The sequence below is a fragment of the Rhinolophus ferrumequinum genome, chromosome 22 (genome assembly GCF_004115265.2).
Source record: "Rhinolophus ferrumequinum isolate MPI-CBG mRhiFer1 chromosome 22, mRhiFer1_v1.p, whole genome shotgun sequence".
Classification (NCBI taxonomy): Eukaryota; Metazoa; Chordata; class Mammalia; order Chiroptera; family Rhinolophidae; genus Rhinolophus; species Rhinolophus ferrumequinum.
Window position 1 is genome coordinate 47,760,569 of NC_046305.1, and position 26,115 is coordinate 47,786,683.

The following is a 26,115-nucleotide window of genomic DNA, read 5'->3' on the forward strand; positions in this document are numbered from 1 at the left end:
TTATGTTTATTCTGATTTGCCTGTGGGCATGCTAGTTCCCTCTTGAGTTTGGGGAACCAATGAAAGTGACGAGACTCCTGAACTCCAGGGTCGTACTAGTCCATAGCTGTACAGCATGGCAACCCTGCCACAGGTAGCATGTCAGTAGGGGGCTTAACAGCATTTATTCTGGTAGGAAGTACCGAGCAGGGAACGTGGGGGGCCAGTCCCCAAGCAGTTGGCCATGTCGTTGCTGCGTGGTTATGAAATCTTTTCTGACGGCTGTAGGCATGAATCATGGAGGCTGTCGGTGTGCCCGTTAGACCTGTGCTCGTTTGTGTCTTCCACAGACAGGGAAGCTGCAGCTTTATGACTTGGCCTCAGGGAATCTGCTGGAGACAGTCCATGCACATGATGGGGCTTTGTGGTCCATGTCTCTGTCTCCAGATCAGGTAACGAACCACATGTGAAGCTCAGGACTCCAGGACTCTGGCTGCGTTTCTCATTTCTTCTTCTTTTTTTTTAAATTAAATTGATTGGGGGGGGGTCACATTGGTTAATCACATTATGTAAGGATCAAGCATACAATTCTGTAACATGTCATCTGTGTATTGCATTGTGTGGTCACCACCCAGAATCTAGTCTCCCCCTCGTCACCACATATTCGACCCCTTTCACCCTCTTCATCCTCGACCCACCCCCGTCAGCTCTGGTAACCACTCTCACTTCTCATAACAGGTTTTACTGCTGCCGAACAGATTTCTCTCGGGGTTTCTTTACAGAAAGCCCGCGCGTTTTATCTGGTTTTGAGATTTCATATGATGCCATGTCACATATCGTCTAATACGAATACTAATGGTGCAATTGCTCAGAACGTTTTGAGATATTTTTTGAAAATACCTTAAGAGATTTTGGTCCATTTATTTGATTATTCTCAGGGGTGCAAACTTTCATCCGTTGAAAATAGACATTATTTTTGGAAAAAACTGAATCTGGAATTTAGAGTGGGTAATGCCATTGGGGTCAGAATGGGACAGCATTTAAAAGTCAAATAGCAATAACATCTTGCATTTATAGAGTGGGTTTGTCGAAAGTATTTTCACATCCATCATTATGTCATTTATAGTTATTTTTATAATGGTTTTATAAACTAGGTAGTCTTTGTTACTACAGCTACACTAACAATCATTGAAAGGTTGTTTCCAGTGTTACAAACCTCTGAAATGGCAGCTAGACACTGGAGACCTAGTTTTCTGACTGTTTGTAGGCTTCACACTAACACTACACAGTGATGAGACTAATTTTCTTGATACTGGAAAACAGTTTCAAACATATTTTAAGCAGACACATTGCCGGAATACATTTCTACCCTTCTGAGGTAGATACTTTGAAAAAAATTATTTAGATGTTCCACTCTGTATATTTGTGAAACTATTTTACAACTTAGTAGCAAATTCTTTTGACTGTTGCCTTCTTAGGTGCAGCAAAAACCCCAGAATGTTCCAGTCTTTCTTTCTGATACAGCAACAAAAGTATAACTAGAACTTTGCAAGTATAACTAGAACTTGACGCTAGTTGTCACCTGCCTCCATTAGTGTCAACTAAGAATTCTCAAATAAGGTCCGTGGCAGCAGCCCCAGAGGAACATGAGAAGGGTTAGAGAGAAACCACTTTTTTGTTAAATCTTATCCCATGCCATTAAATACAAATGCTTTTACACTATTCTGATGTGTCTTCTTATAAAAGTTGCTGTACTAAAATGTTTTTTAATGGAATGCCATTTGATTTTCAGCGTGGCTTTGTGACAGGTGGTGCAGATAAATCGGTCAAGTTCTGGGATTTTGAGTTGGTGAAAGATGAAAATAGTACCCAGAAGAGGTGAGCAGACATTGCTGATTTGTGTCCATTTCGTGGACGGAAAACGAGGAACCACTAATGGACTCTTGTGGGTTTCTGTTGAGCTTCCGAGTTTTGGGGATCCTGCCTGCCTTTGTGGAGGACTCATTTGTAATCTTTTTTCTTGATGCTTTCTGTGGTGCTAGACTTTCTGTGAAGCAAACCCGAACCCTGCAGCTGGATGAAGATGTGCTGTGTGTCAGTTACTCCCCCAATCAAAAGCTGTTGGCTGTGTCTCTGCTGGACTGTACTGTGAAAATTTTCTACGTTGACACTTTAAAGGTGTAGTGGTTACTCCTGGGGCAGTTTTCTTTCTTCTGACTGGCCTTGGGTTGACACTATAAAGTGACCTTGACTGTGCCAACCAGTATTTTATTTCTCAAAGTTGGTATGTGAATCAAAACATTATAGCTGCACTAGGAAAGCTCAAGTTTCAAAAGCATCCTTTGGTTCCTAGATTTTGCTTAAAACAGGTGATAGTCCGTATGTTCAGACAACCTGTCATAGCCAGTAATTGTAGGGGCATCGCTAGGTGTCCTGGGCAGTGATTCCACATTTGGCTGTATCTCAGGATCGTTTGGGTTGTTTTTAAAATACAGATTACGGGGCCCTACGCCCAGAGAGTTGCTAGGACTGGACTGGGCCTGGGAACAGTGGGAAACCGGTGCTGCAGGGTCTTTTCAGCTGAGAGATCCAGCAAACATCTGCGCCATGTCTGACTGAGGCAGGAAGCTTCCGGTCCCACTGTGTTGCCAGGGTCTGGTTAGGGCACACAGGGTCTGTACGAGCCGCCTCCAGTGGTGTCGTCGTCGTCTTTGAAGATAAAGATAGAGAACAATCCAGAACAGGTTTTAGCACTGTATTTTAAAGTTGTAGTTTCGATCCACATGTAGCAAGTGATGCCTGTTTTATAGACACACACGAATTATTTGTATTCTTTTTTTCACATTTAGTTTTTTCTCTCACTGTATGGACACAAACTGCCTGTTATATGCATGGACATCTCATATGTAAGTAAAGTATAAGTAGTGTCTCAGTAACAAGTTGTTTTTTTTCTTAAAGCATTTTCTTAGTTCTTGGCTTAATATCTTCATTTTAGAATATTTATCTTTTCTTTCTGTTGTACATGACTTTCTGCCCCCAAAATCATAAACCAATATACATTGTAATCATTCCTCAAATATGATACTTTAATGCCTTCAGAATATTTTCACAAATACCTGAATTAGTCCTCATAACTGACTCCCTGTTGTGGAATTCCCAAATAGTATTTTGTTGGCTAAAATACTATAATTGGTAGAGTACCCTACAATATGAAAGACTTTAAAAAAGGCACCCACCTTTGTTCTGAAAGATGATATTGGTGAGGAAGAAGGAACTTAGCTTTATATTTGGATATTTACAGTATTTTGCACACTGTATACTTTTAGTCTTTTGACCAAAATTCATATTTTTGCGTTGTCTAGTTTTGATTAGGGGTGACTGTATATGTTCAAAAACAATGTCGAGTCTGTGTGACATTGTGACACTGGGGGGCCCAGTGCCCCAGCTATCTGTGATCAGAGGATTAACAGAATAAGCTGGTGTTAAAAATATTTCTGATTTTCCTGTTATGTTGCCAACCATTTGAATTAGGCACTGAACAGGAAGAATAAGAGAAATAGTGATAGGGAACGTGAGATAAAAGGCTCGGACCTAACATTCTAGTAGATTCTTTCCTAGCCTCATTCTTTCCTTCACTTTTCGTCTTGCTCTCTCCTGGGAAATCCTATGACAGATCAGAGATTCTTTTTCCTGTCTGTAACAGAGTAAGTAGATCACCTCCGTCAAGGCACAACTTGCCCTGCAGCAGTACGAGAACAGTGAAGCCACAGAGTTCTTGTTTTCCCTTAACAAGCTTTGAAGTCAATCTGTAGGTGAAAGCAAAGAAGTAGGTGCTCTTGGTAGGAGCTGAAGTTCCTTTGTGACGTTGACTTTAATGGTTTTGACAGAAATGGGCGGAATATGCTGGTTAGCTTTTCTTTATCTAATTTACAGAGTTTCAGAACATCAATGATTCATTCTCTCCCTTGTAGGACGGAGCCCTGATAGCGACTGGCTCCGCTGACAGGAATGTGAAAATCTGGGGTCTGGACTTCGGGGACTGCCACAAGTCCCTCTTTGCACACGACGACAGGTAGGTGCAGTCTGTTCCCTTTGAGTCACCTGTAGGTACCATTTTGCTTGAGCGTCTGTGTCTGTTACGTAGTGTTCTCAGTCATCCATTTAAAATGCTCAACTACAGAGACACTCTAGAAGTAGCGATGCAAAGCTCTGTGTGTAAGACTTTTGAATAACGTGGCACTTGATGACATGTGTATGCTTCACACTTTTCAGTGTGATGTACCTACAGTTTGTACCTAAGTCTCACCTCTTCTTCACTGCTGGGAAAGACCGGAAGATTAAGCAGTGGGATGCAGACAGATTTGAACACATCCAGACTCTGGAGGTAACCCCTTCCTGCTCTGCCTGCTCCGTACCAAGGAGCCACTTTGAACACTGAGTGTTGGTCTCCCGCTAATGTAGCACGTAGCAGTCTGAAGGTTTTGGTTGGTTCTCTCTCTCCAGGGGCACCACCAGGAAATATGGTGCTTGGCTGTCAGCCCCAACGGAGACTACGTGGTGTCCTCGTCCCATGACAAATCTCTGAGACTTTGGGAGAGAACAAGGGAGCCTCTTATTCTGGAGGAAGAAAGGGAGATGGTAAGGACTTGAGCCTTGCTTACAAATACTGGTGGGTATCAGACACGCTGTCCCAGCTGACGTTTCCTTTTTAGTGCAGTCCCGCCTCAGTCAGTGCAAGTTCCAGGACCGCCACGACATGCTGGCGCCATTTCAGCAGCCAGGCAGAGGCAGATGCCATTAGGGGGTTGCATTTTGAAAGAAGCGACTTCTGTCTCATTTCACTGCGCATAGAGGCCATGTTTCTTTCTTTCCAATTAATTTCTATCTTATCTCTTGGCAGCAAAGGGAAGCAGAATATGAGGAGAGTGTGGCCAAAGAAGACCGACCAGCAGTAAGTCAATCTCTCGGGCCCTGAGATTGTGCCCTGTCACTATGTGGCTGGCATTTACTGTAATCTGAAGAATTTCCAGTGGAATTCGAGTTGGGGCCAGACGCTGAAGTCATCACCAGCTGAAATGGGAAAGAAGCTGTGTAGTCCTTTTTATTCCGCTATATATATATCCTGATTTTGTGGAACAAATAATTGACCAGATTTGGTATTGAATGACTGTCATTCTGGCCGTTTTTTGTTGTTTGTTTTTTATAAGGAGGCTTCAGGGAATTATTTCACTGTAGAACAAAAATAAAAATCAGAAAAAAAAAATTGAGAAATTGGGCATTATCTTTAAACATTTGTAGAGCAGGATATTCTTATAACACATACAAAATACTTAACAAGGGTGTCTGGCACTTATTAAGTACACTCAGTTAATGGTAGCTGATAACAGTGTTTATTATCATGATCCTAAAATAATAATGCCTGTTCTTTTATGAATATACAATTAATGCAATGGCTCTTTAATGCTAGTCACCGATATTGTTCAAGGATCTCTCTGTTTCTGGCAGGTTCCGGGAGAGACTCAAGGTGAAAATTACTTTACTGGAAAGAAAACGATTGAAACAGTCAAAGCAGTAAGTTGATACAGAATGTAGTATCTCATTTTTCTTTTTTTTTAAAATAGGATCTGAACTTTTTAGTAAAAGTCTTATCAACCCAACAGTCCTTTTGTGGCACAAAGTTGATTAAATTGATAGATGGAGATCAAAACCTGATTAGAAAGAAGAGAAAAAAGAAAAACCAAAGATGTCTCTAAATGCTGTTTGGCACTCTGTCAGCCATCTTTATTAAAATGAGTCAAGCGATTCGGTAATTTTCTAATCAGGCCTTCAGGTGCAGTGTCCTGGGATGATGGAATGTGTTGTGGTGATTTCTGTCCTTTGTCGTCATCTGTGTAGGCTGAGAGGATCATGGAGGCTATTGAGCTATACCGAGAGGAAACTGCAAAAATGAAAGAACACAGAGCCATTTGTAAAGCAGCAGGGAAAGAGGTAAGATAGCACGTTAAGCTATACTCTGGGAGACCCTTTAAATAGAGACAGTTCCTGAGAAGAAAACCACCGTTTTGGAATTTGTTATTAAGTCAGATCAGGAAACGAGATAAATGTCAGATTTTTTTCTGATTCAAACATTAGAAGGAATTGGGGAACTGGAGAGAGGAAGCTTGGTCTTAATAAAAAGGGGCGGGCAGGAAACTGTGGACCGAGATGATGGTTGCAGTGAGTAGAAACTCAAGCTCCTAGTTTGGTTTGGGAGGCTGGGTAACCATCTCAGATTTCTAGATGAGAAGTTTTGCCCAAACTGATTCATAAGCGCTATGGAAACCAAAAGGCCTGATAATTCTTTTATACTTTTACAGTTTTTAGGGTCCCTCGTTTCCCTTTCGAAATGTAAAATACAATTATCACCCTGCCTGTGAAAAAGCACTATCTGAGGCTCATTTTTTTAATGATTTGAGTCAATCATTTTTCGTAGGTTCCGCTTCCCACCAACCCCATCCTGATGGCCTATGGCAATATCTCTGTGAGTAGAATGTCTACCCGACTTCCTTCGTTTATTCACAAGTTATTCTCAGGGGTAAGAGGAGGTGAAGAGACTTGCTGCTTTGAGGTAGATGTACTGGGGATTACTTTGTCGTTAAAAACCTCTCTTGGATGGTGGAATCCTCTGGGGTATTTTGTATTATTGTTTCAAATGACTATTTCAGTGTAATGCCCAAGTCATCCTTTTTGGTTGGGCTGGCCTGGCATTCTCGTATTCCCTAGTGTGCGTGTGTGGTCAGTATGCAAGGCCCCCTGAAGAGTCTGTTCATCTCAGTGAACACTGAAATTGAAGGTTTGGGAGGAAAAGTTGGCATAATCAGGTAAAGAAGGAGAGAGAGGGAGTGATGGGAGAATGTGTGCTTGTCTAGCAATCCCTAATGGCTTAGCACCGTACTTGCATGTCTTACTGATCACAGGAATTGTGTGAATCGGGGTGTCTTCCTTTTACAGATATGTCAGGACTTGTAGATAGAAGGTAACAGCTGCTAAGTGGCAGAGCTGGGTTGTGGACCCAGACCTGACGACTGAAAGTCCACGTGTGTCGCACCATTTTAGGACACCGTGTCTCGTATGAGAGAGGGGCATCCTGGACTTTAGGAGACGGAAATTAGCTTTAGAAGAAACCAATCAAGGGGCTCACTAATGCTGTTATCCTTCCTTTGTAGCCTTCAGCTTATGTGTTGGAGATTTTCAAAGCGATCAGGTCAAGGTGAGAACCAGGGCACAATTATTTACAATTTGTCAGCTAACATCTACCAAATTGCCTGTCTAAACATGAGATAAATAGAAATTATAACTGATGGTTATCATCCTTCTAGGTTTAACTATGTCAAAATTTTGATGGAAAATAATTCATTATAATGTTCTATTTGAAGTAGAACTAGGAGGCTCCTCCCGAAATAATGAAGGGAGATATTTTCAAGCACAAAGGAAGGGAAATGCTACTTTGCATTGTAGGCAATGAAATCATCTATAATTTAGTCGGAAGTACCAACTGTTAACATTTTTGTTGTTTTATTTCCTCTGGCTTATTTTCTGTGTACATACACAATTGGGATCATACTGTATACTGTTTTGTATCCTGTCCTTTTTCACAGAATATTTCCTGAGAATTTGCTCAAGTTATTAATAGTCTTCAAAAACACGTCATTGAATTGATTCAAAATACTCCATTGAACAAATGACTATTGGATGTTGCATTTGTTTTGGCTATTGTCAATACAACTGCAGTGAATACCTTTACATGAAATCTTTGTCATCGTTAATTATTTTCCTTAAGATCTAGCAGTCTAATAACAGATCAATGGGCACAAACTTTTTACAGGTTTATATTGCTGAATTACTTTCCAGAGTGCTTGTCGTACTGGTTTTTACCAGGCTTTAAAAAATTCTTGCCAGTTTGAGAGGCAAAAAGTTGTACTGTATTCTTTTTATTTCTTTTCATTATTAAGATAGTTGAAATTTTATCGTAGTTGTTAGCCATTTTTACTTTTTCCTGTGAACTTTTTGTTACTTTCCTTTTCTTGTGTTTTTTAGTAGTTTCTCTTACTGATGGTTAATTATCTTGTCATACACTTTTGAAATAATGTTTCTTGTTTGTGATTTTCCTTTGGATTTTATTTGTGAGTTTGACCTACTGAAAGTTACCACTTTTCATAACAAATCACAATATGTAAGTATGTGTCCCACGCAAGAAATAAACAGGACAATGATGAAACCTCACTAGAGAAATGTAAAAGAAAATTTAGATTCATGGAGGTACAGAGCATTCCCAAATGGGAAGATTCTGTGTTTTAAAGATTTAGTTTTTCTTAAACGAATTTATAGGTTTTGATTCCAATTGAAATCCTCTTGAGATTTCTAATTGGGGTTGATCAAATGAGACTAGAACTAGTTCCAAAAAAGTAAAACAAACCAAAACCAAAACCAGAATCTATTCTAGATTTAAAAACTATAAAATTAGCAAAAATAAAATAGTACAGGGTTGTTGTCCCAATCAATTGATCATTCTAAACAGTCTCAGAAGCCCTGAAACAGACTCTGTAAATGATCAAAGAAGCATTATATAAACATGGACTAGTCAACAAAAGACTTTGGAGAAATTGGGCATCGGAAAGAACACAGTGCCATGGACCAAAATGCATGCACTAGATTAAAATACAAACACCAAAACATTGAAAAGAGAGAACCATCTAGAATACAGGTGAAAGTTTAATTCTGAATAGGTAAGAGCCATTGAAGAATATAAGCAGGAAAAATAGTGGGGAAAAGACTGAAAACTTCACCGTGTTAAGAAATGTGGCATTTTTAATGTGTATGTTTTCTTCTTCAGTGAGCTGGAGGAATCCCTACTTGTGTTACCTTTCTCGTACGTCCCAGACGTTCTTAAACTCTTCAATGAATTCATCCAACTGGGCTCTGATATTGAACTTCTGTGTAGGTGCCTCTTCTTCCTCCTCAGGTAACACCCTTTTCCAAAAATACCGTGTCTGCTGGGCATAAGTGCTCCAGCAGTACCCCTAACTGAAGCTGCCAACGCTTTGGAATTCAAAACTCTGAGGCTGCAGTGTCACCGACTGTGACAGAATTTCGGCGCTGCCTGACACAATTATGTCTCATCCTTTGGAATCAGTCTTATCCTTAAAACACGGCTCGCGGTGCCTCTTGAAGTAACATGACGTGCTGCGATGCGCGATAATAGATCGCTCAGGGATGCCGAATCCGCATAGGCCTCCAGGCTGCGTCGGACACTGACGCTCTGGCTCTAGTCAGTCTGCCGGCAGCCCATGACTGAACACCAGTGTGCCTCATTTGGTGTTGCATTTTCACTGTCTAGTTTAAGCTAATGGTTTTGTTTTGTTCTCATAATAGCATTTTAAGGAATCGGCAGTTTATCTTCCAGGTCTCTACAGGTACAAATGGAAAAGTAGGGGCATACATAGAGGGAACTAAGAAACATAAAGAAGATATCAGATGATATTCCTAAGAAGCAAGAAATCTCCTTACTCTGTAATTGAGAAGAATATGTGTACAAAGGCTCAAGAGTAGATTCTTCTTGTCTCCCGCTCTGCCCTTCAGCCTGAGCTGTTACAGCGGAGAACAGACATAGAGACAAACTGAGTATTCAGTAAAAGGCTGTTACGAGCACAAAACAAAAACTGGTCAGCCAATACCAAATGGTTTAAAAAAATTAAAAAAAAACAAGAAAAAACATTTAGTGACTTGTTTTCATGATCTTAACTCGCCATTCCTTGTGTTCTGTCAGGATAGTAGCAAAAGAGGAACAACTGATGTGTTCATATTTTATATCATCGGAAATGATGTTTGTATTATGCTGTAGCCACATTTAGAATTGGGGACAAGTTGTGGAGACATAAACTCGTATTCAACAGTATTACTAATAATACTGTTGCTGTGGCATATGTGCTGTTAAATCCGGGTTACGGATTCTAAGAGAAACACCACGAGTACTTCGAGCATATCACAGGGAGTAGATGGGTACTACCTTGCAGGTAGATACGGCAGATCACAACAGAGAGTGAAGGTACTGAAAGTTAAAGGCGCATGGATTCATCAGTGGCGTCCTGGTACTTTAGGGGAGAGCTTGAGCATGTGATAAGGTTTAGGACAGTAGTTTTTTAAATTGTCATCAGCTGGAACTGAATAGGAGGGAAGAAACTAGTTTTTATGCTAGAAGCATTTCTAGACTCCAATGATACAGTAAAATCTTTCTATTATTATTATTATTATTTGCTTTGATGGGTCTATTTGCTATTTCTAGAAGGGTAAGTGGAGCCAGACCACTACCCCTTTGTAACACAACTCCGTTTTGTTTTTCTGAGGATTCACTTCGGGCAGATCACTAGCAACCAGATGCTCGTGCCAGTGATTGAGAAGTTAAAGGAGACAACGATTTCGAAAGTCAGCCAAGTCCGGGTAAGTGTGCTGGTGGACATACAACAGCGAGGGGAGAATCCCACGTGAACGAGACTTGGGAGCAGCCTGGGGGCTGGGCCGTATGCTGGGCGGTTTGACCAGACAGACGTCGGTATGTTAGGGAAGGTTTCACTGGAACTGAGAGGAACAGGAAGACAAGGGAAGACCGTAGACAGGGAGGAAGGAGGACTAACACCTGAAGCGTGGCTTCTCCTAACGCACACATGCTGCGACACTGAGCTCAAGTGATGGAAGGTTTGTTTCCTCTTTCTTGTATTCCTCCCCAGGATGTTATCGGCTTCAACATGGCAGGTCTCGATTATCTCAAGAGGGAATGTGAGGCAAGAAGTGAAGTTATGTTTTTTGCTGATGCTACCAGCCAGTTGGAAGAGAAGAAGAGGAAGAGGAAAAAGAGGGAGAAGCTAATTTTAACATTGACTTAGAACTGAAGTGTAGTGCCTTTGTCTACATTTTCTTTAAAAGGACTTCTAACTCAGTAGTGGTAGAGTTGGGGTCAACTTCAAAGTAACTAAGGAACAGCTTATTATGTAATCCCATCGAGAAAAGCTTCGTGAGTGGTTTATTACAAGGATTACGTCTAAGCTTATTTAAAAGAGAGAGAGAGAGAGAGTGTGTGTGTGTGTGTGTGTGTGTGTGTGTGTGTAAAGAAGATGTGCTTAACAATTTTGAGATTCATTGGCTGGAAATTAAATGCTTTGTGTACTTGATATTAAATTCTTTCTCAGTAGCAAGTGTCGTAAGTCATATCTCATCCGAAAGAAATCTAGTGAATCTATCAGAGGGTGTAGGACAGTGACCAAGGAGGCAGTGGTGTCTGTCCCTGGGTACAGCACTGTATCTAGGGTATCACTCACCTATCACTGTAATCCGTGAGCCTGCTCGGAGCTGCCTTCCCAGGCCACACCAGCGGGAGCCGAGGAAGAAGCCAGCTGGCCTACACACTGTCCACAATCCGTCCCCTTCCCTCACAATTGAAGATACTAAGTTTTGAGATGAGACCCAGGTTTCCAAGGGCAGCATCCCCTTGTGTCCTAAGCCCTGTCACTTCATTTCTGGGGTGTTGTGGGGTCCCAGCAGCTCTCGTGTTTTAGGATAGAGCACGCGTGGCCCAATAGGCCCTGGCCCAAGCCTCGGCGGGGCCCAGCTCTGGCTGCCCCTGGAGTGTGGGCTGGACCCGGCGACTGGCTTCTGAAGAACAGAATACAGCAAATGTACGTCTCCCCACCGTAAGGACGAAACACCATGAATGTCACCACGCTCACACCCCCAGGCTCTCCTGGCTTGCGCTCATGCATCAAGCCACCATGTTGAGAAATTCCCTAAGGAAAGGCCCAGGTGGCAAGGAACTGAGGGCGGTCTCCAGAAAACAGCCAAGGTGGGGTCATACTGGACTAGGGTGGACCCTAAACCCAATGCCTGTTGCCCTTAGAACAATGCCACGTGAGGACACACGGTGAAGGAGGCCATGTGACAGCCGAGGCAGAGACTGGGATTAGAGCGATGGAGCTATTAGGTTGGTGCAAAAGGAATTGTGGTTTAAAAGGTTAAAAATAACTGCAAAAACTGCAATGACTTTTGCACCCACCTAATATAAGCCAAGGAGCATCAGGGATTCCTGCTGCCACCGGAAGCCACAGAGAGGCCTGAACAAATTCTCTTTGGCCTCCAGAAGGAACCAGCCCTCTAACGCCGTGGTTTCAGATCTCCGGCTTCCTGAACTGCAAGAGAATAATTATCTTTAGTTTTAAGCCACCCATTTTGTGGTCATTTGTCACGGTAGGCCCAGAAACTAACATTTTGAAGTAGGGTGCTGCTGTAAGAGATACCGGAAAATGTGGAAGTGGCTCTGGAATTTGGTGATGGGTAAAAGCTAGAATTTTGGGCCGTGTGATAGTGTAATTCTAGAGTATTTTGAAGAGACTACTGGTAGACAAATGGACATCAAGCAATTTCGGTGAAGGCTCAGAAGGAAGCAATGGGGACGGTGAGAAAGGTTCTATCGTCTTAAGAGAATTTCTATATCGTGAGTGTTGATAGAAACATGAATGTTAAAGGTGCTTTTGGTGAGACCTCAGACAGAAATGAAGAACATGGGATTGATTCTGGAGGAAAATCGATCCTGTTACAAAGTGGCTGAAAACTTGGCTGAATGGTGTTCTCGTTTTGGGTGAAACTTACAAACTGTGCTGAGGTTTCCAAGAAAATATGGAAGATGTGGTCTGGTATCTTGCTGCTTATAGTAAAATACAAGAGGAAATGGAGAAATTGAGGAAGGAACTGGTCAGCAAAAAGGAACCAGCACATAATTTGGAAAATTCACAGCCTGTCCATATTGCAGAAGGTGCTAAGGCATCTTTGGGTCTGTGGAGAGATCACCGTGGGGCTGAAAAACCTGCTGGAGAGATTAGGTTTGTGACCATGGATACAATCAACCATTTCAGCAGAAGCCAGGAACACAGATGCACTTATCCTGTAAGGAACTGTGGAGAACCTTCCTGTCTGCATCTCTTGGATGTCCACAGAAGACCTGACAGGTTTGGGGGAACGTTGCATCAGCAGAAACACTGCCAGCCTGGCCTGATGGGGACAGACAGGACAAAAGGAAGAATGGCTGCCATAGATTCTGGACGTGGGATACAGGCTGCCCAGAGGGTAAGACTGTCCATGAGGTTCAGGATGGAGAGGCGGGGACCGACATGGCCTCTAGAGGCTGGGGCCGGTGAAGCCTCTGGACCCAGGCAGATCGAGCACAGGGTTGTTCTCAGGCCTTGAAACCTCATGAAATCGCCCTGCTGGTGCAGGCTTGCTCTACACCAGGGAATGGGACTGTCTTTCCTGTGCTTGTATTTTAGAAGCTGAACACTTGTTTTCTAGTATCACAGGCCCCAGATGGAGAGGGAACCTAGATGGGTCATACCTGCGCCTCCCATACCTGACTGAGATGATGATGAGATGTGAGAGGTTTGAGTCGATGCTACTTAGATGAGATTTGGGATGTGGAGCTCATGCTGGAATGTGTGAAGACTTGGGAATGCTGGGATGGGGTGAATGTGTTTTGCACATGGGATGGGTGTGCATTTGGGGGAACTGGTGGGTACATTGTACTGGGTTTATCTCCATACAAGTCACGTCTGCCAGAACCTGTGGATGTGACCGAATTTGTAATTAGAGTCTTTACAGATGTAATCCAGGTAAGATGAAGTCACTCAGGACTAGGGTGGGCCCTGCATCCAATGGGTAGTGTTCTTACAAGGACAGTCACAGAGAAACACACACAGAGAAGAGAAGGCCCTGAGACAGTGGCAGAGACTGGAGGACACGGCTGTCAGCCATGGAGCCCGAGGATTGCTGACCACCTCGCACATCGGGAGAGATGTGCAGAACAAATTCTCCCTCGGTCCCCAGAAGGAACCTGCCCTACAGACATCTTGATTTCAGACCTCTGGTTCTGAACTGTGAGAGAATAAATATCCGTTCTCTTAAGCCACCTGGTTTGTGGTATACTTTGTTGTGATAGCCCCAAGAAACTAACACAGGTTTCTTATAGCAGCTCTACCTAGGAAACAATAGAAAATGCTATTTACCTTTTGCTCTCATAAGCGTACAGTGGAATTTTCTAGAGGCTGCCTGCTGTGTGATATGGTGACACTGAATATAGAGCAGATGTGAAAGTCCAACTAGGTTCTATCAAGGCAGACATAAAAGAGATGTGCAAAGAAAAAGAGATCTTGCTTTTCATTAAAAATCTACATATGTTAATATACTGGGTTTATTATTTTTACATAAACTTAAAAAATGTCCCTGTTTTAATTCTAATTTGGTAAATGTGCTCGATATGACCCACGTGAACAAAAGCTCTTTGGGATCCTCAATGACTTAAGAATATATAAGGTGACACGTGTCCAGAACGGTAGCGAATCCTGGCTTACCTGTGAATTTTCAAGTCAAAGGGCACCCTGGTGTTTGTGTTCGGGCTCCTGCTTTCCGGGAAGTCGGCTCAACACGGAAAGCAAGTAGGTCCGATTTTTACATCTACTTAATATTCCCTGAGCCTCACTTCCTGATTTAGAAAATGGGGGAAATAATACCTCGTAGGTAGTATGTGCGTTAGATGTGATAATGTTTAAAGGAGTCGCTATTGTAGTTACTAAAAACCAGTGTTTTCATTCCACCTTAAGTGGCTCCTTGGTTTCTGGCTGTAAGAAGAGAACAGCCATGAGGTCGAAGGCCTCCAAGGTGAATGGCTGACACTCCAATTCCCATTTAGTACTTACTGGGCCTAATGTGGAGAGACTTCCTGGGACATGAAGAATCCAAGAGCAGAGGAAGGCACTGCAGACGTCCTGCGGACCATGGGGTTTTCTCGTTCCTGGGGAAAACCTTTTGGTGTCTTAGCGTAACTGCTGCTTGTTAAAACTGGTAAAAGACTTGTTAAGGACTGGTGTTCATGACCAAACAACTTGTAGACACAAACTCAGACAACATTTCAGAATTCGAACCTCTTCTCTAGCATCAGGAGCTCAATTTTAGATTCTTTTCTGTCTAATGCAAATTCTGCGTCCTCGGGCGGAGGGGGATGAGAGATGGACACCGATCTCTTGGAATTCTGCTCCCCCTGGCGTACGTTTCCCTGCCTTTCTATAGGAGCCATCAGTCACCAGAACCAGGCCCCAAACCGTACCAACATCCAGATTTTACAGCTTTTTGATGTGCAGAGCTGTAGAGCTTATGAAATGGACTATGAACCATCATTATCGACATTGGAAGCAGATAAAAAAAAGTAACATACTCTCCCTCATCTATTTACCTAACTGACAGGCGGTCTTTACAGAAATGGAAATTTGATGAGAATAAATGCAAACTGATTCAGTGGCTGTGATCAGCATCCAATAATAACCTGTGTGAAGAGGATGTAACAGGACCTCATTTAATTTCCAGAGGGAAAAGGCTGGTTCTTTGGTTAGTTTCCTTCGGTCACTAGAGAAGAACCCTGTCATCAATACACACACACACTCCCCGTCCCCACCCATCACGTTCCCAGTGAAGTCTTTCCCAACGATTCCACTTCAAGTTGCAATCCTTCTTGACATTCCCTACACTCCCCTTTCCTACTTCGCATTTTTCTACACTTAATCACCATTAAAGTCCACATTTTGTTCATTTGTGTACTGTCTGTCTTTCCACTGGAATGTAAGCCACATAAGGGCAGGGATGTTTGTGTCCTGTTCATTGCTGTATCCCTGGGCCTAGAACAGTGCCTGACATCAGAGACACCTTATTATAATCTTTGAAAGAATGAATGAACAAAGGAGTTCAACTCCATTTCTGTTGCCAGCAAGGTCATCTGACACAAGTTCCCCTTAATGTTTCCTTCACCTTAGAATGGCTGGATCCTTGGCTATCTTCACCCTTCCCCTTGCCCCAAGACTAACCCTTCAGCTCTGTTCTTGATTTTTCTCTTGCTGTCACTTGGATACTGCTGCTTCAATTCCGCCATCTCATTTACATTTTAATGCTTCTCCGATCCATTCTCCTCAGCCTACAAATGGAAGTCTACACTGAACTGAAAATATCTCCTTTGCTCTATTGCCTTCCCGAGGTACTGTGTTTCCCTGAAAATAAGACCTAGCCAGACAATCAGCTCTAATGCGTCTTTTGGAGCAAAAATTAACATAAGACCTGGTTTTATTTTACTATAAGACCAGGTCTTTATAATAGAATAGAATAGTATAGAATAGAATACCGGGTCTTATGTAATATAATATAACCTTATATTAATTTTTGCTCCAAAAGATGCATGAAAGCTGACTGTCCAGCTAGGTCTTATTTTCGAGGAAACAGGGTATATGCGAGAGACACCAATAAGAAGGTATGTATGCACAACTCAGTGAATATCCATCCAACTTTTATAATAAGAAGGTATCACCTATCCCCCGATAAGATTACAAAGCTTTGCTTTAAAAAACAATATCCTGACTGACAGGCTATAGAGAGCCGGTAACATGGCCATCAATTCAACGTGCAGTTATGGCACAGGTTCTGTGTGTCAGGTACTTGGTTAGATGCTTACAAAGATGGATGAAAACACAGTCTTTGTCCCAAGAAATGTAACTCTATGCTTTTAGAAACAGAATTCCTGAAGCAATGGAGTGCAGGTGTGAGGGGCTACGAAACTCGCATTTTGAGGCCCCGGCTCTCCTTGCTCAGAGGTAATTTTTGTGCCACCGACGACTATTCAAATGGAACTTGAAAGGATATTCGCTTCCACAGGTAAGAACAGGACATCGCGCTCAGTCAGGATCTCAATCTTGTGAGAGACGTGCACTGAGGCCTCGGCACTGTCCTCTCCAGGCGCCATGGCAAAGAACTCCACCTTCAGGTCTGTCTGCAAACCAGCGGCCACCTGGAAGACACAATGCAGCTTTCCACCCACACCGATCTGAGTTCAAACCCCGCTTTTAACACGAGTTTGGATCAGTTACTTAAGCTCTGTAATCGGTCAGAGATTAAACAAATTGGGCACGGATGAATGAGTGTTCTTACAACATTTAGAAGAATTACCTTGTAAACTAGTCAGATAGCATGCCATCGAGTAAATGGGACCCAGGTAAGATACTGAAGGAGAAGACCTGATGCTATTTAGGAACAAGCAAAAGGAAATGAAGTGCCAGGACCTGGAGGTGGCACTGAAGGTAAGCTTTCACAGTGCCCATAATTGTGCTAGTGGTTGAGTGTCAGGGGTGAGTTTCTGTCAATTGACATCCTTGGAGATAAATTTAATCTAAGCGAGTGTGCGGCTCCTACAACCGCCCTGCCACCAATTTCTAATATTCCCAATGTAAGACCTGTACTGTGACAAAGCCAGCAGAGGGAGACAGAATTGGTTTGAAGGCCAAACGGCCATGGTCTGAAAGCTACACGGAAGAGGTTTGTACCAACAAAGAAGAAACCCGATACAGGATGAAGAAGAAACACAGCAAGGAGTGGGCTTCTCTCCTCATTCCTTGAGGGGAACACTCGCCAGGAAAGAAAGAGCTGTTTATGTGTCTGAGCTGCCTCTCCAGGAGGTGGGTGAAAAAGCAGGCTTGAGAACAGTTATCTGGGGAAAAAAAAATCAGAAACTACCACATGGAAAGCAATTAGAGAGAAAGAACTTTTTTCTTCAATATAGTTGCATAAATGATACAATGTTTCAAGTTTTTCAACAGTGTGCTTGTGGATGTGCGCATACTGGAGGGTAGCCAGCAGCTGTTTCTGAGAATCGGACCCTTCTCCTCCAAGCCCAACAATCAGAGCAGGGCTGGGGGGTGACGACATCCCGCGGGAGGGGACCTGGAGTGCTGCCACCACACAGGTTTACCCAGGCTTGGAGCATATTCATTTAGTGTTGGCCATCAACCAAGCTGAACAGTGGTTAGATTTACATATGGAGAAGTCTGGAGATTCTATTTTTGCCAGAGCCAAAACCTAATGTCAGACAACAAAAACAAAAACAAACCAAAACAAAACCTCCCCCCTCCCCCCAAAAAAACCCTAACAGTATAGCGTAAGCTTCAAAGAATACACACTGGGTTTTTAGCACCTATAAAGGCTGATCCAACAGTCACTTTGGCTTCTGGCATAATCCCTAGTTTAAGTGGAAAAGATGTGCTAACTCCCCAGAACAGTGGAAGAAGAGCTTGTTTTGATTTTTTGGTTCTGCTTTACATTGTGAAGATCCGAAAATCTTGACACAGTACAATGATGAATTGTTTCAGAGAGGGACCCATGAATCAGTGGACCTAATCCCTAGACGTATTTCTATTGGGAATTGCATTCTGCATACTCCTGTTTATAGATCGTAAGATACTAGATCTGGAAGAGGGCTAAGAACTGATCTGGCCCCAGCTCCTTTTACAGATGAGGAAACAAGGGGCAGACGACTAAGTAAGCCCCATCACTGAGCTGCTTGGTGGCACCGCCGTGACGAGAAGCACACTGACGTTGTAGTGTGCCGAGCCACCCCTTTGGTGTCAACGTGTAACAACCACGGCTGCTTTCAGCTCCAGGGACTCAGGGAGCACGTGTGCCGGTGACGGGACTGGATGTCTGACTTCCTCACTTCCTTCTGCCCTCCTCACACATCTCTCGAGTGCCCACCCCGTGCTCAGCTCCGGAAGCTCCTAGGTGTCTTACTCATTTTTAAATCCCTGCACCCTGGCACTCTCTGTGGCGTGTGGGAGGAGCTCCAAGTTTGCTGAGTGAAATGAAAGGAGTATTGAAGCAGCAGATCATGCACTAACTGAGAAATCAATGCTGAGATTTACACATGTGTTTTTACGAGAGCTTGAGGCCAACTTTTGTTTACATCGCACTATGTTTCTGAAATTATCATTTAAAGGAAGTGGCAATATACAGATTTTATGCTAAACACCCCATTTTGGGGAATAAAGTCAGAACAAGTTGACATTTTAAATTGTGTATTGTCAGAGATCTTTGGAGAAACGAGGCAGCTGGTGAATTTAATATACTACTCACTCTTTCTTAGAAGGCCATTAAATGATATTCTCTGGCAAGCACCAAGAGAACAATCCAGATTTACATAAATATATAAAAAATGGGGTATTTAGTTTTCCAAAGGATTTTTCACTTTGCAGAAGGATTTGTTACAGGATATCTTTAGGTAATCAGCTTTCCAAGTGCATGTTAAATCATATTTAATTTTCACAAAGGTATTTTTCATACAACTTATACATAACTGTAATTGGGACAAGTGAGGTGGACGTCAGAAGTGTTTCCATAGCTGGACGTGTCACTCTGTTTACACACATGACTGGCCTCATGGTTCTTACATGATGTAAGTGACATCAAGCTACGTACTGTACCAATGCCAGGAATTTTTCACTCACGATACCAGAAAAATTAGACTTGCGCGTGGTTTAAACGGAATGGGCAGAATGACTGCAAAGCCCGCTTTCCTGGAAACATACACGTACGCACAGGGGCACCCACAGACGCACACACACAACACACAACACACAACATGAAGGACTCACGGGCCCAGGTGTGTAGATCACTTTCAGTCCGGTGCTGGGCGGGGGCTGCTTCACTCGAAACCTACGAGGCAAAACGGTGGGAATAAAGTTATGCCATCAGGAGAACCCCAGGCAGGGAACGAACTGGGATAGCATAAAAACCAGGAAGGCGTTAATATTCAAGCCACAAGAACAGGGGGTCCGTACTTTTAGAAAAACAACCTCCTATTCAATCGGGAGAAGACTCTGGGCCCATGCTATAACCGCCTTTCCAACAGTTTTCATCACCGTCACACAGACTCCAACCCGAGTTTCAGCCCTTTGTTACTGGATGCTGACGCGCAGCTGGGCCCCGGGCGGCGTTGGGAGTGTTTGGCTGGTGTGTGCATCGCAGCGTGGCCGCCAGCGTGGACGCAAATGCTGACTGCCAGATCATTAAGCGGAAGAATAAAGGCTCTTTTGGGGAGCAGTGGAGCATGGAGCCAGCCTCGCTCTGTCGTGGTCTGGGGTTTGCATGTTTGGGGAGAAGCGCAACAGAGAAAGCTCAGGAAACGTGGGAGAGCTTGCAGAGGCCCGAGCTCACACTGGTGCCTACTGACCTCTCCCTTCTTGTGGTTTGTGGGTTCCGCCTGCAGGCGGCAGACCTGGAGAAAATTAAAATGCCAAGGAACGCCTACCTGTGTGTTGGCCCCACGCCACGCCTGCCACCATCGATTTTGCTGTCTGCCCTCCAGTGGCTACACTGAACAAGCTGAGGAGCGAAATCTCCAAAACCAACACTCTATACTGGGCAGACAGGGTCTGCACGGGTAAGTTTTATGAGTTTGAGGTTGACGCTCTCTTTCTCCCCATTCGCTTGTTGGCAACAGCCTAAAAAAACACAGTAATGAGATCTGGGGGCCGGGGTCCCTCATCGTGAGGAAGCAAACACGATTCCTGAAGTGGGGGGTTGGCCTCAACTAGAATGGGACACTGAGCTTTTGGCCGAATGCTCCTGTGGCTTTGCTCCCTCTGATTTCCAGTCCCGAGTCCAGAAGCACAACCATTCATGAAGGACCTGCCACTTATACTAAGAATAACTCTGCAACTGAAATAAACTCTTATTCCATCTTTATGGGGGAAAAAAAAACACCCACATTATGCTTAAGTTTAAGTCAATACAGCATAGAGATTTTGTAACTGGGAGTTATCTCGGTGTAGACCCATGGTATGCGGGCCCCATGGGGAGGCCTGGGCTCCCGCACAAAGCAGTGACCACGGCTGTGTTATCAGTGAGCTGCCATCAGGGAACTGGCTGATGCTCAGGACATCTGAGGACACGTCTCGCTCCAGCCTACAAGAGTCAGTTCATAACAGTCCCTACAAGCTCTACAATTCTAGTGATTGGTCTTGAGCTGGAAACGAAGGACTGACGTTTCCTTGTCACTGAGGGCCAGATACGGTGTAGTTTCAATCGGGAGTTCAGACTGTGATGTAAGGTATTTGTGATCAATGCCAAGTCAGATCTTCAGAGCCAAAATGACCCTAATGATTCAGGTTAATCCCCACCCCCGACTCCCTTTTTTGGGGTCTCAATTATGTAAAAAGAATATAATTAAAATCACTCTTAAATCAGAAAGTACAAACAAATGTCAGCTAGTATTACAGTTAGTGGTAGACCTGAGAAATAGACTTTCGAGTCGCGTGTGTTATTGGAACCCACGTACAGCTCCCTGCTCATTTTCTTGCTAGTGCAGATCAGGCCTGCAACCAAAGTACGAATGTTGACTCATGTGAGGGAAGAGAAGTACCTACTTAAGAAGTTGACGCTTGGTAAATATCAATTTGTTGAAGAATGAGTGCATGCATGAAGCAGGGATGGATTAGCAAGTAAACGAGTGAGTGAATGAATGATGGGAAAATTCAAGAGTCGAGGTGCGATTGCAGTTCAGTTCAACAAACATTCACTGACGCAGGCAGCCAAAGACAAGTCACAGGGTAGGCGAAGGTGGGCTGAGCAGATATTGGGTGGCTCGACCTCACCTGCAGAAATCCACGCCGACGTTCATGAGTTTGACAGTGGTCGCATAGGTGTGTCCTTCTTGAAGCACCCCGAACTTCACCGATGGTGGGAGAAGATGGAATCCAAAAGGGGATGAGTGTGCGTTTTTAATGGCAATGGACGCAACAGAGGATGTTTTCACTCTTCCTCCAACAGAATCTTGCACCTTTACATTAAGGAAAAAGGAATCAAATAAAATAGTTCTATTTTGTGTTCCCGTGATGAGAAAAAGGCTCTGCCACCAGAGGAAAATAAACGCTCGTCTGGCAGTGAACATTTAGGGTGTCACATAATCCGACAACAGCGCTGTAACGAAGTAGGTCAGGCTGTGTTTTAACGGATTGGGAAGCTCAAGTTCAGAAAATTGAGAGAGATAATTTGCACAAGTGGTAAGTGGCACAGTCAAGTTTCAAACTCGTGTGCCTGATGCTAAAGTGGCAATATACAGATTTTATGCTAAACACCCCATTTTGGGGAATGTATCAAATAAAGTCAGAACAGGTTAACATTTTAAAATTTGTATTGTCGGAGATCTTTGGAGAAACGAGGCAGCTGGTGAATTTAATATACTACTCACTCTTTCTTAGAAGGCCCTTAAATGATATTCTCTGGCAAGCACCAAGAGAACAAACCAGATTTACATAAATATATAAAAAATGGGGTATTTAGTTTTCCAAAGGATTTTTCACTTTGCAGAAGGATTTGTTACAGGATATCTTTAGGTAACCAGCTTTCCAAGTGCATGTTAAATCATATTTAATTTTCACAAAGGTATTTTTCATACAACTATACATAACTGTAATTGGGACAAGTGAGGTGAATGTCAGGTGTTCCCATAGCTGGACGTTTCACTCTGTTTACACACATGACTGGTCTCCGGGTTGTTACATGAAATAAGTGACATCAAGCCACATACTGTACCAATGCCAGGGCTTTTTTGCTTACGATACCAGACAAATTAGACTTTCATATGGTTTAAACCGAATGGGCAGAATGACTGAAAAAGAGGCACTCTGTCTGGGTCAGTGATGATCAAACGTTTGGTCCCATCAGAGTCACCGGGCGGACATGTTAAGACATGTCCCAGAATTTCTCCATCAGTTCACGTGGGATGGAGCCCATGGATCTGCATTTATGACAAGTTCCCGTGTGTTGCCAAAACTGCTGGTCAGGTAATCACGCTTTCAGAACCACTACCCTAGGCGCTCGTTCTTCTCTAGATCCATAGCACTGATCTTACCCGGGAACTTGTTAGAACTGCAGAATGTCAGGCCCTGCACCAGACCCAGTGAGTCAATCTGTATTTTCACAAGATGACGAAGTCATTCACGTGCGCATAAAAATTTGAGAAGCACTCCTGTCCCTTCGCAGTCATGCGCACTGCATCAATTCTGTGATGGCAGTGAACAATGTGCCATGAAAACATCAAAGGAGAACATCCAAACTTGGGTGGTGGGTTCAACGGAGGCTTCCCAGCACAGCTGAGATGGAATCTTAATCTCAGAGCCTCTGAGGATGGAAGGAGCCTGGTGCTTTTAAAGAGCTAAGAACTAACAGCCCAACATGGCTCAAGGATAGTTGAGTCGGGGGCAGGTTGCGGCAAGAAGCAAACGGGGCCATCCTTGCAGTCACGCCAGGTCATCTGGATTTTGACCTAAGAGGCAGGAGAGGGGTGGCCAGTGGTCCCCTTACCCAGCAGCGTGCTGGTACACTGGCTCTCTGAAAAGGACCTTGACTGGTAGCATATGCCCATTTCCACAGTGTCAGAAGGCCCCACAGGGCTGAGCTCAAGCTACCAAGAGTTTAACGGCCGGCTCATAAAACGCTTCCAATGAGCCTGTACGCGCTGGCTCCAGCGAAGAACTGCCTCAGTTTCTCTGTGTGTGACCTGGCCCAAAGGCCTTCAGGGTGAGATGGTTCAGAGTACAGTAACTAGCAGTACAATGGCTGGAGATCACTTCCACGAGCCCAGAGTACGTAAAACGCTGGTTGGCTCTGGGAAACGTGGTCCCCAAGTCCCTTTTACCTTTGTGGGAGGTTGAGACTTGGGCTTGGAACTCAGCAAATAGTGAGGCAACCTCACTTTCTCTTTCCTTGGTTGTCCTGCCACATCCTGCAGCAATGACTTGGTTGGAATTTTCAGGGGCACCCAAGGTTCTGGTTCTGTTGGAGAGAAAGTTGAAATGATGCCACGTGGACATTTCATTCCAAGACATTCGAGGCCATCCCGGAGTATGTAAGAACAAACCAACTTGGGAAGCTTTCCTTCCTTCCTTTTTAAAGAACTTACTTAAAAGACCAAAGGCTTTGAGTAAGTCTAGGGTTACATCTTTATGTTTTATGAAGAGATTTTACCTAATACTGGTCCTCACGACAACACTGTGAGGTGGGCAGGGCAGATGCTATCAGCATCATCTTGTTTAAATACTCGAGAAGACTCAGATGCTGAGAAGTTGGGTGACTTCTTGATGAACTGAACTCATGCCGAGGTTTACAGAGCTCTTTCCATTAAACCAACAAGGTACCACACGATAGAACATTGATTCTGCAAGAGTTCTTAAAACGAAGGAGGACAAACATCGTAAGAATTTCTTCGTTTAAACAACTACATCTATAGTTCTTAGAAGTGGTAGAAGTTGTCGGTAAATGGAGCCAGGGAATGAAATCCTCAGATCACTAAATCTGGCAAGGAGCAAGCAAGGGTGGATAATCCACACAGCTCCCGCTGTATGGATTTCTTCAAAGATCTAGGAGGTTGAAATAAAAACTGTATTTTAGATGGTCATATTGAAATATCGTTTCTTGCATTCAAATCATCGAGAGAGGAAAGGGAAGGGAACCAGTGTTTGAGCATCTGCTATCTGCAGGCAAGGACATGTGTTTTTACACCTTGCATCTCAGTTCTTGGAAGCTCCTGAGCTGAGGGTTATAATGATCGTCTTCGTATGCTCGGCACTCTCACCATCACCCACCTCCACACCACTCCCACCACACATACGTCTGGAGCCACGACATCCCTGGCCCCAGCCATCGAGACGGTACGTGACCAACACAAGGCCAACACAGGCCCTGCACCGGAATATTTTCACTGAAGCAAATAATCCCATCTTGCCCACTGGGTTATGGATCTCGAAGAATCAGAATTTTGGCCCTCTACCATCATGGATGTAGCCTGTCCTTTGTAGGAGGGGCTCAAAACAAACAGGGACGAGGAGGGATGGGGGAGGGAGGACGGCCAGCGAGATGGGCGATCAGACACAGACACCCTGGAAGGGCCCAGACCCAGGCATCCCCGGGCTGGCACTGCATCCACGTTTCTGGGGTTTGCCTTTGAGCAGTAAATCCCCTTTGCCTTTCTGTTGTTCAGTGAGCTTGAGTTTAGTTCTCTATGTCACAAATTGCGAGTCCTGACTCATGTAACAGAAGTATCTCTTTTTCACAGGTGAGAAAACGGAAGTTAAGTAACCGGTCCAAGAAACTGAAAGAACCTAAGTGTGTCAGGTTCCACTCCTTTTACTACGTAGTGTGAGACAGTAGAAAATATATATATTGGTCTCTCTTCCCAGTTCCTGGCACAGAGCTCCTACAACCCTTGTAATTTCCTAAGTGATTAGAGTACTAAGAGCATCTTTTGTTGTAATATTTGGTCTTTGACCCAGGTTCCTGCCACAGATATTTTCATCTCATGAGGTGACTCTTGGGCTCCTGCGATAGCTTCAAGGTGGGTGCATGTCACCAGAAAGACCAAGCCATGATTAGAAACTTGGAACTTTCAGCCCCACGCCCATCCTCTGGGAAGGGAAGAGGAGATGGAGATTGAGTTAATGATGGATCACGCCGACCTGATGAAGTCTCCATAAAAATCCCTACGGTATAGGGTTTGGAGAGCTTCTGGGTCGAACACACCCACCACATGCTGGGATGGGGACACCCAAACTCCATGGAGACAGAAGCTTCTGAGCTGGACGCTTTCTGACTTGACCTAGTGTACCTCTTCATCTGGCTATTCATCTGTGCCCTTTATCATATCCCTTCTTCTATAATAATAACATGAGTTCTGTCAGCTGTTCTAGCAAATTATCAAACTCTACAAGAGGGTCATGGGAGGCCCAATTTATAGTTGGTTAGTCAGAAGCACAGGTGACAGCCTGGACTTGTGATTGGCATCTGACGTGAGGGGACAGCCTTGTGAGACTGCGCCCTTCACCTGTTCCGTCTATGCTAACTCTGGTTAGTGTCAGAATTGAACTGAACTGAATTGTAGGACACCCCACTGGTGTCAGAATTGCTCGGTGTGGGAAAAACCCACACCCATCTGGTCGCACAAGTGTTGAGTAGGAGTATTGAGTTTTTCCTAGACAACTATCCAGTGTGTCTCAAATTCATTTGTGCATCGTAATGCCCTGGATTGATTCTGGAAAAAGAGAGACTCCCAGGCCATATGCCACACCAGGTCTTATTTCAGACCAAACACAGTTGGAATCGCTGGGGGTGGAGCTCAGTGAATGTATTTATTACCCTCGGTCACCATGTCCTAATAGGCAACTGTTCTAATGGCTCGATGTATGTCTCCGTTTACATTCT

The 26,115-nt window shown here is 43.8% G+C and overlaps 2 protein-coding genes across 3 annotated transcripts in view; one reads left to right on the forward strand and one right to left on the reverse strand.

Annotated features, from left to right (window-relative positions):
- The window catches only part of WDR3 (WD repeat domain 3), a 28,479-nt gene extending 17,276 nt beyond the window's left edge, over positions 1–11,203 (forward strand). For both annotated transcript variants that reach the window (XM_033093218.1, XM_033093219.1), the window contains exons 13-27: positions 330–431; positions 1,772–1,857; positions 2,022–2,157; positions 2,829–2,885; positions 3,951–4,051; positions 4,252–4,363; positions 4,483–4,617; positions 4,880–4,930; positions 5,485–5,550; positions 5,875–5,967; positions 6,452–6,499; positions 7,185–7,228; positions 8,852–8,980; positions 10,362–10,455; positions 10,743–11,203. In XM_033093218.1, the coding sequence (XP_032949109.1) occupies positions 330–431; positions 1,772–1,857; positions 2,022–2,157; positions 2,829–2,885; positions 3,951–4,051; positions 4,252–4,363; positions 4,483–4,617; positions 4,880–4,930; positions 5,485–5,550; positions 5,875–5,967; positions 6,452–6,499; positions 7,185–7,228; positions 8,852–8,980; positions 10,362–10,455; positions 10,743–10,898 (1,410 nt within the window). In that variant the 3' untranslated portion in view covers positions 10,899–11,203. The remainder of the gene's footprint in view (positions 1–329; positions 432–1,771; positions 1,858–2,021; positions 2,158–2,828; positions 2,886–3,950; positions 4,052–4,251; positions 4,364–4,482; positions 4,618–4,879; positions 4,931–5,484; positions 5,551–5,874; positions 5,968–6,451; positions 6,500–7,184; positions 7,229–8,851; positions 8,981–10,361; positions 10,456–10,742) is intronic.
- Positions 1–26,115, reverse strand: part of SPAG17 (sperm associated antigen 17) — a 173,867-nt gene that overhangs the window by 1,932 nt on the left and 145,820 nt on the right. The window contains exons 44-48 of the mRNA XM_033093220.1: positions 23,558–23,694; positions 21,513–21,697; positions 19,512–19,572; positions 16,735–16,879; positions 14,751–14,895 (exon numbers count right to left, since the gene is read on the reverse strand). Coding sequence (XP_032949111.1) covers positions 14,756–14,895; positions 16,735–16,879; positions 19,512–19,572; positions 21,513–21,697; positions 23,558–23,694 — 668 coding nt within the window. The 3' untranslated portion in view covers positions 14,751–14,755. The remainder of the gene's footprint in view (positions 1–14,750; positions 14,896–16,734; positions 16,880–19,511; positions 19,573–21,512; positions 21,698–23,557; positions 23,695–26,115) is intronic.